Source organism: Acanthochromis polyacanthus, chromosome 9 (assembly GCF_021347895.1).
Source record: "Acanthochromis polyacanthus isolate Apoly-LR-REF ecotype Palm Island chromosome 9, KAUST_Apoly_ChrSc, whole genome shotgun sequence".
NCBI classification, from domain to species: Eukaryota; Metazoa; Chordata; class Actinopteri; family Pomacentridae; genus Acanthochromis; species Acanthochromis polyacanthus.
Window position 1 is genome coordinate 25,567,288 of NC_067121.1, and position 13,874 is coordinate 25,581,161.

Below are 13,874 nucleotides of genomic sequence, written 5' to 3' on the forward strand. Positions count from 1 at the left end.
TTTAAATTAAGAGTGGAGTCTGCAATTCTGGAGCAAGATACTTAATTTCGCTACTTAGTATATTTAGAGATAGCATGTACCAGATTTCCCATGCCTCTCACTCCCACTGCCTCTTTCTTCCCCATCTTCCACCCTGTCACGTACAGGTCTCACTGGAATAGTGCTCGATCTGAGCCACTTTGTTTCCCATTAGTAGAACTAGACCAGTGTAGGAACATTGTTCTGCTTTCAGCAAACACGCACAGAACAAACATCCAGTGAAATATGATAAAACATAAACTGAATTTGGCAAAAAAAAAAATCCTGGACTGAAATCACTGACTTCACCTTTAATGAGTACATTTGCACATTTTTACCACTTTAGAAAACACCACATGGTATACTCCACAGTGGCATTTGGACATTTAGCTTAAGATAGCAGAAAAACACAATGTTTACCGACGAGGATACTTGCTTTCCGAGTATAGTGTGTGATTAATCCAGAGGCTTTTTACGTACAGTCCGCCTTAAATCTTTTTTTTAAAACCAAGAGCTGTGCTTTTTCTCAATAATATTCAAATGCTAAAAATCAGTATCTGAAGGTGCTGTTATTTAGAACAGACGATCTTTGAATTGGACATTTCTGTCCACTTGAATCATTCATTAACAGAGACTGAGAGAATGAAAATCTGCCTTTGAAAGATTAATGATTAAGCCCTTTCAGCTTATATTGGACAGTTGACTGAAGAAACAGACGGGCAATATTAGTCACAGACGAGACTCAAATGTGGACTGTGCAATCATGAGCACCATTTGGCTATCGATGTGTTTCAATCTATGGAAAAAAAAAGAGGTTATTACATGTAGTGATACTGAGTAGGGGGTGGTCAAGACACAAGAATCTCTGGAGTTCCTCTGTAAATGATAAGTTGGATTTGTTAAGAGGGTTTCACGTGCCACCTTTTGTCAAGTTAAGTCCTGAGCTAGCTCTACTTCATATCCTGAAAATTTGAACACACAAACGACAGCTGTATTTCTGCAAAGGCAAATATTGAGATTTTTATTCATTACTATCATCCGTTATGTTTGCTTTACAGACCCTATAAAGCAGCGTTTCAACACTGAATCATGGGCAATTTAACTAATTTACACAAATAGTCTTTCATGTCAAAGTGAAAACAAATTTGTATAATAAGTGCATAAGTATTCACCCTCTTTAAAGTGACTCACATAATGCAACACAGGCGTAGCCATAGTAGTCCATAAAGCAGTAGATAATAGTACAAAGCTGCTTATATCTGAAAGCTCCAGTCATGAGTGGATCAATATTCCTGCCAACAACTACAAGCAACTCCATGAACAGATTATTGAAAAGCATAAGTCAGTGGATGGACAAAAGAAAGTTTGCAAATCACTGAATTTAACCTCCAGTACAGTTAATTCTATGTGTGTAAATCTGCCTCGAGCTGGACGTCCTAAAAAAACTGAAGGGCCATGCTAAAAAGGGAGTGGATAAGGCCACCAACACACCTGACTCCTCTGAATGGTTCTGGTCCCTGTGTGTTTGTGTGTACACATGGATTTATCCTTTTCAGAGGAGGTCACTGAGATGAATAAACTTCACATCATGGAGTCTCCTCGGAGAAGAGTTTCATACAAAGAAAATGGACGAATTAAAATCCATGAAAATGTATGTCAGGAAGTTCTTCAACCAGCTGTTATGGATAAAACTGGTTCCTGGTTAAACACACCTCACGTGTTCCCACATACTGTTACTCCACGTTTGTTGGATCCCAGGAAACACGTCTTCCATCATGCAAACTTGTTAAAGCAGCCATGTCATCGTCCTCCAGCTGGAACCCAAACACCTGTGTGTGGAGGAGGAAGCAGTGGGTGAACTAAGCAAATGAATAAGTGTCACGACAAGTTACCTTCTAATGGCAACTTTGACTTGTTAGGTCTAACTCAGAAAACACAAAGTCAATGATCTTACATTGTACTGGAAATTACAATACAGCCAATATTTTTTCATGGATTTTTTTTTTAAGATTGACACTCATAATAGTGTTGCCTTTGTAATGTGTTTTTTAACCTCATACATAGTTATCTATCGTGACATCTGGGTGATTTCTGCCAACCAAGGCAGCAGGGTTTAGACTGAACCATAGTTTCAGATGACACAGCGTTGACCAGGTTTAAACAGGTTTTAAAGACAATCATCAGTTTTCCATTTGGAGTCTACTTGTGGTTTTAGTTCACACATAATATATAATATTCTGCTTCACTGCTAAAAAAAGTATTTTGGGGTCAGTGTAGTAACTTTATAACTTTTTATGACTAATAACTACATTCTATGTCACTATGCTTGGTCTGTCACAGCATCATCTTTCTTAAATTTGAGAAGTTTGAGTGCTTAAAAGCTTTCTGAGGGTTGAAAAGACTTAATGACAGACTTAAAACTTACTTCACTGTTTTCTTGTACTCTGTTCTTTTTGATGGATTTAGGTATTGTCACAACTCCATTCTGAGGAAAATTTAGAAAACAATACAATTGCAGTTTTATTAAGAAATACAAAGAAACTTAAGTCTCAAAAAAATAATGTGAACAACGTGAAAACCTGAATACTCCAGCGGATGCAGATCTGAGCAGGTGTCCGTTGGTGCTTTTCTGCTATCTGACAAACTATGGGGCTGCTTATGACTTGACCCTTGGCCAGAGGACTGAACCCTTCAAACACAATCCCCTCCCGACGACAGTAATCCATCAGCTGACTGGGCTGCTGGAAAGGATGGTACTCCACCTGATGGGTCAAATGAGTACATCAAACAATAATATTTGGAAACATGTTAAAGATATAATTCACCCCTGATTATAAAAAGGTCCTCTTTGGGGACTGTAGAAAAATTACTGTTGGGATAAGAGAACACAAGATCATGAATACAAGGGGCAAAAATTTCTGTTCTCCAGCAGGTGTCTTAGTTCAGTCTAGAGTTGAACCGCTGTTCCTCCACATCAAAAGAGGTCAGTTGAGGTTGTTCAGACATCTGTAAAACATGGCTCCTGCTCGCCCTACATGAGATGTGTTTTGGGGGTGTCCAACCAGGAGGAGATCCAGATCAGGATATACTGGAGATTTTAAATCTCTTGTCTGGCTTGGTAACATCTCTGCATCCCCGCAGGAACAGCTTGCAGCTCTTCTTAATGCAGCTGCCCTTGCGACTCAGACCCAGAAAGGCAGTAGAAAATAGATGGATGATGGAAATAATCTCACACTGCAGTAAATCTGACCAATGAAGAATGACATGGCATTTAAATCAGGAATGATTAAGTAATAAAAGATCGTCTCTTGTTCTTAAAATACAAAAAACTCCCTCTGTTATTCCCCATTCCACTTCCCTAATAATGTCCATACAGCCCCTAACTGCATTATTGGTATGATGAGATGAAGTAGTAATCATATTTGTGACTAAAACTACAGTCAGTGGCAGACCTTATCATCATTTATACAGTTGTGCTCATAAGTTTACATACCCTGGCCAAATTTGTGAAATATTGTCCTTTATTTTTTTTTTTAGCAAATATGTTTGTTAATGGAAACATTTTTCTTTCATTTAAGGCTGGTGTTCAGACAAAGCTATTTATTGTCATGGAATTGTATTTGCTCTGATCATTCATGTTTTCATTAAAGAATGGAGCACATTTTACAAATTCTGCCAGGGTATGTAAACTTATGAGCACAACTGTATGGAAACTATTTAGAAATACTGCCAGTGTGGGAACAGGGGCAGACCCTCAAGAAGAGGGTGATTCCTCCTCACTGCCATCTCTCATTAAGTATTTGCCTCTTCCTTTACGTATTTTAAACTATCTCTAAACTGAGCCATTCCTCTCCCAAACTTTGCCTGAACATTTCTATGTGTTTTCCAGCAAAATAAACACCTTCAACTGAATTGAAGTCTTTCACAAAAGAAAAAAAAAGCAAAAACCTGGTTAACATGTGGCACCACACTACAGTCTTCCTTCAACTGTTCCAGGTGGCGGATCACAAAGTTGCTCACCCCGATAGCACGGCACACCCCTGTAGTGACAAACAGAGATATTTACGCTCTATAAAATACTCCACTCTTTTATGACTATATCTACTGTTGTCACAAAGTCAGTGATTACATGACTAGTGATTCCCAGCTACCATATTAGATCTTGTCTTTTAATGCATTAAATCAAATGCTGGTCTGGCAATCTGTTGTCAACCTTGAGCTTACATTTGTTTTACTGGAAAAAAAAACAAGAAAGTTATAATGAAATCTACAATGACCTTCTTTGTACAGTTCCTCCAAAGCTCTCCAGGTCTCAGCTCTCATCTCCCTGTTGGAACAACCAGGTTTCTGTGGGTCTGGCCAGTGCATCAGGTAGAGATCTGAAAAAGGAAGCAGGTGAGGATTTAATGAAGCACATAAGAAAAGAAGAAAACCATCTGCACATAATGTTGGAGAATGAAGATGCTATTCTCGGAAAAAAGGGGAAAAGATCACTCATCACTCGAAAAAAGAACTTGGTACATCTGCCATCACAGGTTCAAAAGGACAGTACAGAAAACTCTGCTAGGTTTATGTTTAACAGCACTTTACCAAAATATTCAAGCCCCATCTCAGAGCAGGAGCCAAGGCAGGCCTTTTTTGCAGCTTTGTATCCGTAGTCCTCAGACCACACTTTATTGGTGATCCACAGATCACTTCTTGGTAATCCACTTTCTTTGATAGCTTTTCCAAGTTTTTCCTCACAGCCGTAGTACTTTGCTGTGTCAATGTGACGCACGCCACAGTGAGTGAGCGCATACACAACAGCATCATGACTGTATCCGCCTCTGTGGGATGTGCCTGACAGACAGAAATGATTAGACAAGATATAGTTAAAAACACGGTCAGAAAAGAATATAAATTCAGTTCAATCCATTTTTAAAAAAATGTAGTAACAGTGTTGCACTTTTACTGTTTGAATAGTGACATCAGTGGATATTAAATTCAGATCACTGTTAAGAAAGCAAATACAAATACATCATTAAAAATCAATAATCAAAAAAATATAATGAAATTCACAAATATACAATTGCCATGTCAGATTTTTTGCTTTCATAAACACACAAAATCTGCATTAAAAGAAAAAAGACAAAACATCGAATGTGTCAATGACTTTTTGATTAACTCTAATCTTCGTCATCAGAAATTTTAATTAATTTGATAAAGATCAGTTAACAGCCTGTTTAGATACTTGCTTTTTTATTACTTTTTGGAAAATGAATGGACTTTAAATAACCTTTGATTCATGCTGCACTATATAAAGCAGTACATATGTTTCTTTACAGATAATCTGAGGGTTATGTAATGCTTCTATGAACATTATGAGATCATACCACATGTTCAGCATTTACCAAAGTAAAACGCACCTAATCCCAGAATTGGAATGTGCAGACCATTAGACAGTGGGACTGTAGGACATTTCACTGCGGTTAAAGACATGTTCCTCCAACTGTGCAACACTGACCAACCTGAATGAAAAATAAGAGTTATTCTTAGTTTCCCTGCTGTAGCAATCAAAAATCTGTATTCTGTATTTTACCACTACTCACATCTCACATTACATTAACATTACTGTTGCTGAAACATAACATCAACTTACCTGAGCTTTTCTGTGTACAGTTATAGAAGACTGTTTTGCTTCTTTCCAACACAGCCGTGTTAACATCTCTGCTGAGGGTGAAGATGAGCCTCCAAAGATCAATCCAACCCTCACCTTTTATTCGTGAAGCCTAACAAAAAAGGCGTCGGTTTACCAATGATACGAACAATATGTCAGTAAAACATTTATGGGACCCTGTAGGCTACGAAATCAGATAAGTCACATTTCATTTTGAAGTAGTTGACAGTAGTTGTAGCTGTTTTTTCTTACCAACATGACAGGTAATTTCCACACTCTTACGGCGGATATTACATTGTCATTGTTATTTGCTTTGGAGTTAGCCAACATAGCGACTGTGAAGTGAGCGGTTTGTTTGCAGTGCCAAGAAACTGAGGCGAGTTCTGATTTATGGAGGAAAATTCAACTAGATATATTATGAGAGAGTTCGTTTAACTAAGGTTGCGGCGTTGTGTCTTTCGAAAGAAACCCCGAGCTAACATCACGACAAAGTTAGCAAATAATTGTTTAATGCAACAAGGCTGCTTTGAGGAATGTGTAACTGCTTTGTGTTACGTTAGCGTTACCTGGCTTAACGTTACACGGGAGACACAACGACACCAGTGCAATACGTAGCTGTTTATGTTTAATGCCAGCCTTCCGGTGCAACAATAATATGTGTTCGTGTGGGAACATCAGATATCACACGTATATTAGTTCAGCTTTATCCAACATTTCCCCTCATAAGTCAAAACCTTCCACCCATTTCAATATAAACATGGCTGTAAGCATTTTTTCTTTCTTTTAACCATTTGTATCAGAATACAACACATCCATAACAATGACCTGGACTGTTTCTTTCTTCACTTTTACACACTTCACTTTTTTAACAGCCCTTTTTGTTTTCTTATAGAATACAGTAGCAAACATCTTTTAATAAACAATAGCCTTACAGGTCTAAACGTTTAGGCGGACGGGTCACTCGTCCTGAAGCTGTCACATGAGGTGTGCCTGCCGTGTCCTGTGTGTTACTGCTGGGTGTGACTGATGTACTGCTTGTTTGTTAATTTGCTAAATTCATCTTTTCATATATGCAGACTTGTAGCTTTTCTCTTCCAAACATAGCCTCAAATTCCAATGCGCAAAAAAACCTTGGTGAAAGTGAGTCAACGGGCAATTTTTAAAAAACGTTAAGCTTAAAATTGTGATAATTCATCAAAATCATAGATTTTAACACATCTCAAAAAGTTGCCAAAAACAAAGGTTTTGCTTAAATCAAATTCCGCAGAAAACAAAAAAATTGTGTATCACTAGTACTTGGTTCAATAGTAACTGGTGTTTCAACAGGTGCTTGACATAAAGACCTCACATGTGCAATTTCATCTGATATGTCCCTCATCTGTGTGAATGACATACGATCGAGGTGGAGTTGCTCTTTCTGCAACAGTCCCTTCTTTATTCTGTCTCGGAATCCGCACATTTTGACCCGGTTGCAGCGGTGTAAGTGGACTGGCCCTACCCTCTGCCAGGGGCGCTGAGGTACTGGTGTTGTCATCATCGGTTCTTTGTGCTCAGCCCTGTGCTGTGAACATGTGTTTCAGTTGTCCACATATTGGCTCATCTGTATTGACAGTCCTGGCCACCAGATGTATTGGCGGGCTCTTGCTCTGCATTTGACGATGCCTTGGTGACCACTGTGGAGCAGGTCTAGAATTTCCTGTCCCATGCTTTGGGGAATAACCAGTCTTTGTCCTCATAACAGTAGCTATCCAGCCATAGTGATGTTTACCTTCTCAGGCCAGTATAATTCTAGTTTTGGAATTAACGCATGGTTCTCCGGCCACCCTGACTCGCAATATTGGATGAGTTTAGCGCTGAAGGGGACAGTGTGTTGTCTCTGCTGGATTTCTTTTAGTCTTTGTGCTGTAGCTGGTAGACACTGAATCACAGAGTCCACAAACACTTTGACCTCTGACTTGTGGTTCAGTTCATCCTGTGCCAGCGTGTGTTTTACTGGCATTCTTGAGAGTGTGTCTGCTGTGATTAAGCGCTTACCCGGAACATGCACAATGTTGAATGTGAACTTCATTAGTCTAAGGCGAAACCTCAGTAGTCTGGGTGGAAGCTTGTCCAATGCTTTTGTGCTTAGCAAAGGAACGAGAGGCTTGTGGTCTGTTTCCAACTTGAACCTCAGTCCATGAATGTAGGGTGCTAGTTGTTCGCATGCTCATGTGACTGTCAAAGCCTTTTTCTCTATTTGAGTACAGTGTTTCTCTGCTTCCGTTAAGCCTCTTGAGATGAACACTACTGGCCTCCACGTTCCATCCGGTTGTGTCTGTGAGGACAGCACCGAGCCCATACAATGAGACATCGGCTGCCACACGTGTCTCTGTTGTTAGTGAGAAGGGTGCAAGAACACGTTGTGAGCTCAGTTCAGTTTTCAGTTTCTGAAAAGCGTCTTTCTACGGGGCTCCCCAGTGTAACTTGTTCTTTTCACTGAGAAGGTCCTTTAATGGGTTTGTGTACAATGCGAGATGAGGGAGAAATTTTCCTAAGTAGTTGGCCATGCCCATAACTCCAGTCCAGTGATTATTTTGCTACTTAGTATATATAGAGAAAGCATGTACCAGATTTACCATCCCTCTCGATGCCTCTTTCTTCCCCATCTTCACCTCTTTCCACCTTGTCATGTGTAAGACTTGCTGGAATAGTGCTCGATCTGAGCCACTTTGCTTCCCATTAGTAGAACTAGACCAGTGTAGGAACATTGTTCTGCTTTCAGCAAACACGCACAGAACAAACTTCCAGTGAAACATGATAAAACATAAACTGAATTTGGCAAAAAAAAAAAAATCCTGGATTGAAATCATTGACTTCACCTTTAATGAGTACATTTGCACATTTTTACCACTTTAGCTTGGCCTGGGAAAACACCACATGGTATACTCCACAGTGGCATTTGGACATTTAGCTTAAGAAAGCAGAAAAACACAATGTTTACCGACGAGGATACTTGCTTTCCTAGTATAGTGTGTGATTAATCCAGAGGCTTTTTACATACAGTCCGCCTTAAATCTTTTTTTTTTAACCAAGAGCTGTGCTTTTTCCTCAATAATATTCAAATGCTAAAAATCAATATCTGAAGGTGCTGTTGTTTTGAGCAGATAGTCTTTGAATTGGACATTTCTGTCCACTTGAATCATTCATTAACAGACTGAGAGAATGAAAATCTGCCTTTGAAAGATTAATGATTAAGCCCTTTCAGCTTATATTGGACAGTTGACTGAAGAAACAGACGGGCAATATTAGTCACAGACGAGACTCAAATGTGGACTGTGCAATCATGAGCACCATTTGGCTAACAATGTGTTTCAATCTATGGAAAAAAAATGAGGTTATTACATGTAGTGATACTGAGTAGGGGGTGGTCAAGACACAAGAATCTCTGGATAATAAGTAATAAGTTGGATTTGTTAAGAGAGTTTCACGTGCCACCTTTTGTCAAGTTAAGTCCTCATCTAGCTCGACTTCATATCTGAACGTTGCAAGATACATCCTGAAAATTTGAACACACAAACGACAGCTGTATTTCTGCAAAGGCAAATATTGATTGAGATTTTTATTCATTACTATCATCTATTACTTATGTTTGCAATATCCAGTCTGTTTTGCTTTACAGAGCCTATAAAGCAGCGTTTCAACACTGAATCATGGGCAATTTAATTTACACAAATAGTCTTTCATGTCAAAGTGAAAACAAATTTGTATAATAAGTGCATAAGTATGCACCCTCTTTAAAGTGACTCACATAATGCAACACAGGCGTAGCCATAGTAGTCCATAAAGCAGTAGATAATAGTACAAAGCTGCTTATATCTGAAAGGTCCAGTCATGAGTGGATCAATATTCCTGCCAACAACTACAAGCAACTCCGTGAACAGATTATTGAAAAGCATAAGTCAGTGGACGGATAAAAGAAAGTTTCCAAATCACTGAATTTAACCTCCAGTACAGTTAATTCTATGTGTGTAAATCTGCCTCGAGCTGGACGTCCTAAAAAAACTGAAGGGCCATGCCAAAAAGGGAGTGGATAAGGCCACCAACACACCTGACTCCTCTGAATGGTTCTGGTCCCTGTGTGTTTGTGTGTACACATGGATTTATCCTTTTCAGAGGAGGTCACTGAGATGAATAAACTTCACATCATGGAGTCTCCTCGGAGAAGAGTTTCATACAAAGAAAATGGACGAATTAAAATCCATGAAAATGTATGTCAGGAAGTTCTTCAACCAGCTGTTATGGATAAAACTGGTTCCTGGTTAAACACACCTCACGTGTTCCCACATACTGTTACTCCACGTTTGTTGGATCCCAGGTAACATGTCTTCCATCATGCAAACTTGTTAAAGCAGCCATGTCATCGTCCTCCAGCTGGAACCCAAACACCTGTGTGTGGAGGAGGAAGCAGTGGGTGAACTAAGCAAATGAATAAGTGACACGACTAATGACAACTTAGAAAACACAATTTCAATGATCTTAGATTAAAACTGCACTGGAAATTACAATATATATAATATTTTTTCTTAGATTTTTTCTCAGATTGACACTCATAATAGTGTTGCCTCTGTAATGTGTTTTTTTTTAACCTCATACATAGTTATCTATCGTGACATCTGGGTGATTTCTGCCAACCAAAGCAGCAGGGTTTAGACTGAACCATAGTTTCAGATGACAGCGTTGACCAGGTTTAAACAGGTTTTAAAGACAATCATCAGTTTTCCATTTGGAGTCTAATTGTGGTTTTAGTTCACACATAATATATAATATTCTGCTTCACTGCTAAAAAAGTATTTTGGGGTCAGGGTAGTAACTTTATAACTTTTTATGACTAATAACTACATTCTATGTCACTATGCTTGGTCTGTCACAGCATCGTCTTTCTTAAATTTGAGAAGTTTGAGTGCTTAAAAGCTTTCTGAGGGTTGAAAAGACTTAATGACAGACTTAAAACTTACTTCACTGTTTTCTTGTACTCTGTTCTTTTTGATGGATTTAGGTATTGTCACAACTCCATTCTGAGGAAAATTTAGAAAACAATACAAATGCAGTTTTATTAAGAAATACAAAGAAACTTAAGTCTCAAAAAAATAATGTGAACAATGTGAAAACCTGAATACTCCAGCGGATGCAGATCTGAGCAGGTGTCTGTTGGTGCTTTTCTGCTATCTGACAAACTATGGGGTTGCTTATGACTTGACCCTTGGCCAGAGGACTGAACCCTTCAAACACAATCCCCTCCCGACGACAATAATCCATCAGCTGACTGGGCTGCTGGAAAGGATGGTACTCCACCTGATGGGTCAAATGAGTACATCAAACAATAATATTTGGAAACATGTTAAAGATATAATTCACCCCTGATTATAAAAAGGTCCTCTTTGGGGACTGTAGAAAAATTACTGTTGGGATAAGAGAACACAAGATCATGAATACAAGGGGCAAAAATTTCTGTTCTCCAGCAGGTGTCTTAGTTCAGTCTAACAGAGAAGGTGAGGAGTTGAACCGCTGTTCCTCCACATCAAAAGAGGTCAGTTGAGGTTGTTCAGACATCTGTAAAACATGGCTCCTGCTCGCCCTACATGAGAAGTGCTTTGGGTGTGTCCAACCAGGAGGAGATCCAGATCAGGATATACTGGAGATTTTAAATCTCTTGTCTGGCTTGGTAACATCTCCGTATTCCTGCGGGAACAGCTTGCGGCTCTGCTTAATGCAGCTGCCCTTGCAACCCAGACCCAGAAAGGCAGTAGAAAATGGATGGATGATGGAAATAATCTCACACTGCAGTAAATCTGACTAATGAAGAATGACATGGCATTTAAATCAGGAATGATTAAATAATAGAGACCTTTTCTTGTTCTTAAAATACAAAAAACTCCCTCTGTTATTCCCCATTCCACTTCCCTAATAATGTCCATACAGCCCCTAACTGCATTATTGGTATGATGAGATGAAGTAGTAATCATATTTGTGACTAAAACTACAGTCAGTGGCAGACCTTATCATCATATATATGGAAACTATTTAGAAATACTGCCAGTGTGGGTACATGGGCAGACCCTCAAGAAGAGGGTGATTCCTCCTCACTGCCATCTCTAAATAAGTATTTCCCTTTTCTTTTATATATTTGAAATTATCTCTAAACTGAGCCATTCCTCTCCCAAACTTTGCCTGAACATTTCTATGTGTTTTCCTGCATAATAAACACCTTCAACTGAATTGAAGTCTTTCACAAAAGAAAAAAAAAGCAAAAACCTGGTTAACATGTGGCACCACACTACAGTCTTCCTTCAACTGTTCCAGGTGACGGATCACAAAGTTGCTCACCCCGATAGCACGGCACACCCCTGTAGTGACAAACAGAGATATTTATGCTCTATAAAATACTCCACTCTTTTATGACTATATCTACTGTTGTCACAAAGTCAGTGATTACATGACTAGTGATTCCCAGCTACCATATTAGATCTTGTCTTTTAATGCATTAAATCAAATGCTGGTCTGGCAATCTGTTGTCAACCTTGAGCTTACATTTGTTTTACTGGAAAAAAAACCCCAAGAAAGTTATAATGAAATCTACAATGACCTTCTTTGTACAGTTCCTCCAAAGCTCTCCAGGTCTCAGCTCTCATCTCCCTGTTGGAACAACCAGGTTTCTGTGGGTCTGGCCAGTGCATCAGGTAGAGATCTGAAAAAGGAAGCAGGTGAGGATTTAATGAAGCACATAAGAAAAGAAGAAAACATCTGCACATAATGTTGGAGAATGAAGATGCTATTCTAGAAAAAAGGGCAAAGAATACCCATTACTAAAAAAAAACAACAACTTGGTACATCTGTCATCACAGGTTCAAAAGGACAGTACAGAAAACTCTGCTAGGTTTATGTTTAACGGCACTTTACCAAAATATTCAAGCCCCATCTCAGAGCAGGAGCCAAGGCAGGCCTTTTTTGCAGCTTTGTATCCATAGTCCCCAGGCCACAGTTTATTGGTGATCCACAGATCACTTCTTGGTAATCCACTTTCTTTGATAGCTTTTCCAAGTTTTTCCTCACAGCCGTAGTGCTTTGCTGTGTCAATGTGACGCACGCCACAGTGAGTGAGTGCATACACAACAGCATCATGACTGTATCCGCCTCTGTGGGATGTGCCTGACAGACAGAAATGATTAGACAAGATGCAGTTAAAAACACAGTCAGAAAAGAATATAAATTCAGTTCAATCCATTTTTTTTTTAAAAAAAGGTAGTAACACTGTTGCACTTTTACTGTTTGAATAGTGACATCAGTGGATATTAAATTCAGATCACTGTTAAAGTGAAAATAATCAAGAAAAAACACAATGAAATAAACAAATATACAATTGCCATGTCAGATTTGTTTGCTTAAAAAACACAAAATCTGCATTTAAATAAAGATGACTAAACATTAGTGTGAATGAGTTTGATTAACTCTAATCTTTGTCATCAGAATTTTTCATGAATTTGATAAAAATAAGTTACATGTTTAGATACTTGCTTATTTACAACTATTTGATAAATGAATGGATTTTAAATAACCTTTGATTTATGCTGCACAATATAAAGCAGTACATATGTTTCTTTACAGATAATCTGAGGGTTATGTAATGCTTCTATGAACATTATGAGGTCATACCACATGTTCAGCATTTACCAAAGTAAAACGCACCTAATCCCAGAATTGGAATGTGCAGACCATTAGACAGTGGGACTGTAGGACATTTCACTGCAGTTAAAGACATGTTCCTCCAACTGTACAACACTGACCAACCTGAATGAAAAATAAGAGTTATTCTTAGTTTCCCTGCTGTAGCAATCAAAAATCTGTATTCTGTACCACTACTCACATCTCACATTACATTAACATTACTGTTGCTGAAACATAACATCAACTTACCTGAGATTTGTTGTGTGCAGTTATAGAAGACTGTTTTTGCTTCTTTCCAACACAGCCGTGGTAACATCTCTGCTGAGGGTGAAGATGAGCCTCCAAAGATCAATCCAACCCTCCCTTTTGCGGAGCCGAACAAAAATGGCGTCGGTTTACCAATGATACGAACAATACTTAAGTAAAACATTTATGGGGCACTCTAATGTACAGAAGATAAGGGTACGAAATCAGATAAGTCACATTTTATTTTGAAGTA

At 38.7% G+C, this 13,874-nt stretch overlaps 1 protein-coding gene across 3 annotated transcripts; it reads right to left on the minus strand.

Moving 5' to 3' along the window:
* Positions 1-314: 314 nt before the first annotated feature.
* Positions 315-13,805, minus strand: zgc:110366 (uncharacterized protein LOC550476 homolog). Of its 3 annotated transcripts, none has more exons than XR_007944297.1 (9): positions 13,625-13,805; positions 13,397-13,498; positions 12,611-12,859; positions 12,297-12,398; positions 11,966-12,057; positions 10,823-11,005; positions 10,669-10,728; positions 9,717-10,099; positions 315-1,463 (listed from the first exon to the last, which is right to left on the minus strand). XR_007944297.1 is itself a non-coding variant. In XM_051953479.1 (9 exons), exons 3-9 carry the CDS (start codon positions 5,494-5,496, stop codon positions 1,752-1,754), a joined length of 855 nt encoding a protein of 284 aa, XP_051809439.1. In that variant the 5' UTR covers positions 5,497-5,525; positions 5,657-5,786; positions 6,241-6,311; the 3' UTR covers positions 315-1,751. The 3 variants fall into 3 exon arrangements, 2 of the variants coding, with proteins under 2 accessions (XP_051809439.1, XP_051809438.1); XM_051953479.1 differs by lacking the exons at positions 9,717-10,099; positions 10,669-10,728; positions 10,823-11,005; ... (3 more) ...; positions 13,397-13,498; positions 13,625-13,805 and adding exons at positions 2,444-2,503; positions 2,598-2,780; positions 3,967-4,058; ... (3 more) ...; positions 5,657-5,786; positions 6,241-6,311 and having other exon boundaries at positions 315-1,847; XM_051953478.1 differs by lacking the exons at positions 9,717-10,099; positions 10,669-10,728; positions 10,823-11,005; ... (2 more) ...; positions 12,611-12,859; positions 13,397-13,498 and adding exons at positions 2,444-2,503; positions 2,598-2,780; positions 3,967-4,058; ... (1 more) ...; positions 4,609-4,857; positions 5,424-5,525 and having other exon boundaries at positions 315-1,847; positions 13,625-13,755.
* Between the last annotated feature and the right edge of the window lie 69 nt (positions 13,806-13,874).

What these genes read in the sequence shown, in the direction of transcription:
- zgc:110366 (XM_051953478.1), bottom strand. Translation starts at nt 13,691, where the DNA reads ATGTTACCACGGCTGTGTTGGAAAGAAGCAAAAACAGTCTTCTATAAC. An exon ending in CATTCCAATTCTGGGATTAG is followed by an intron (nt 4,858 to 5,423) that starts GTGCGTTTTACT and finishes TCTGTCTGTCAG; the next exon opens with GCACATCCCACAGAGGCGGA. An exon ending in TGGTGCCACATGTTAACCAG is followed by an intron (nt 2,781 to 3,966) that starts GTTTTTGCTTTT and finishes TTGACCCATCAG; the next exon opens with GTGGAGTACCATCCTTTCCA.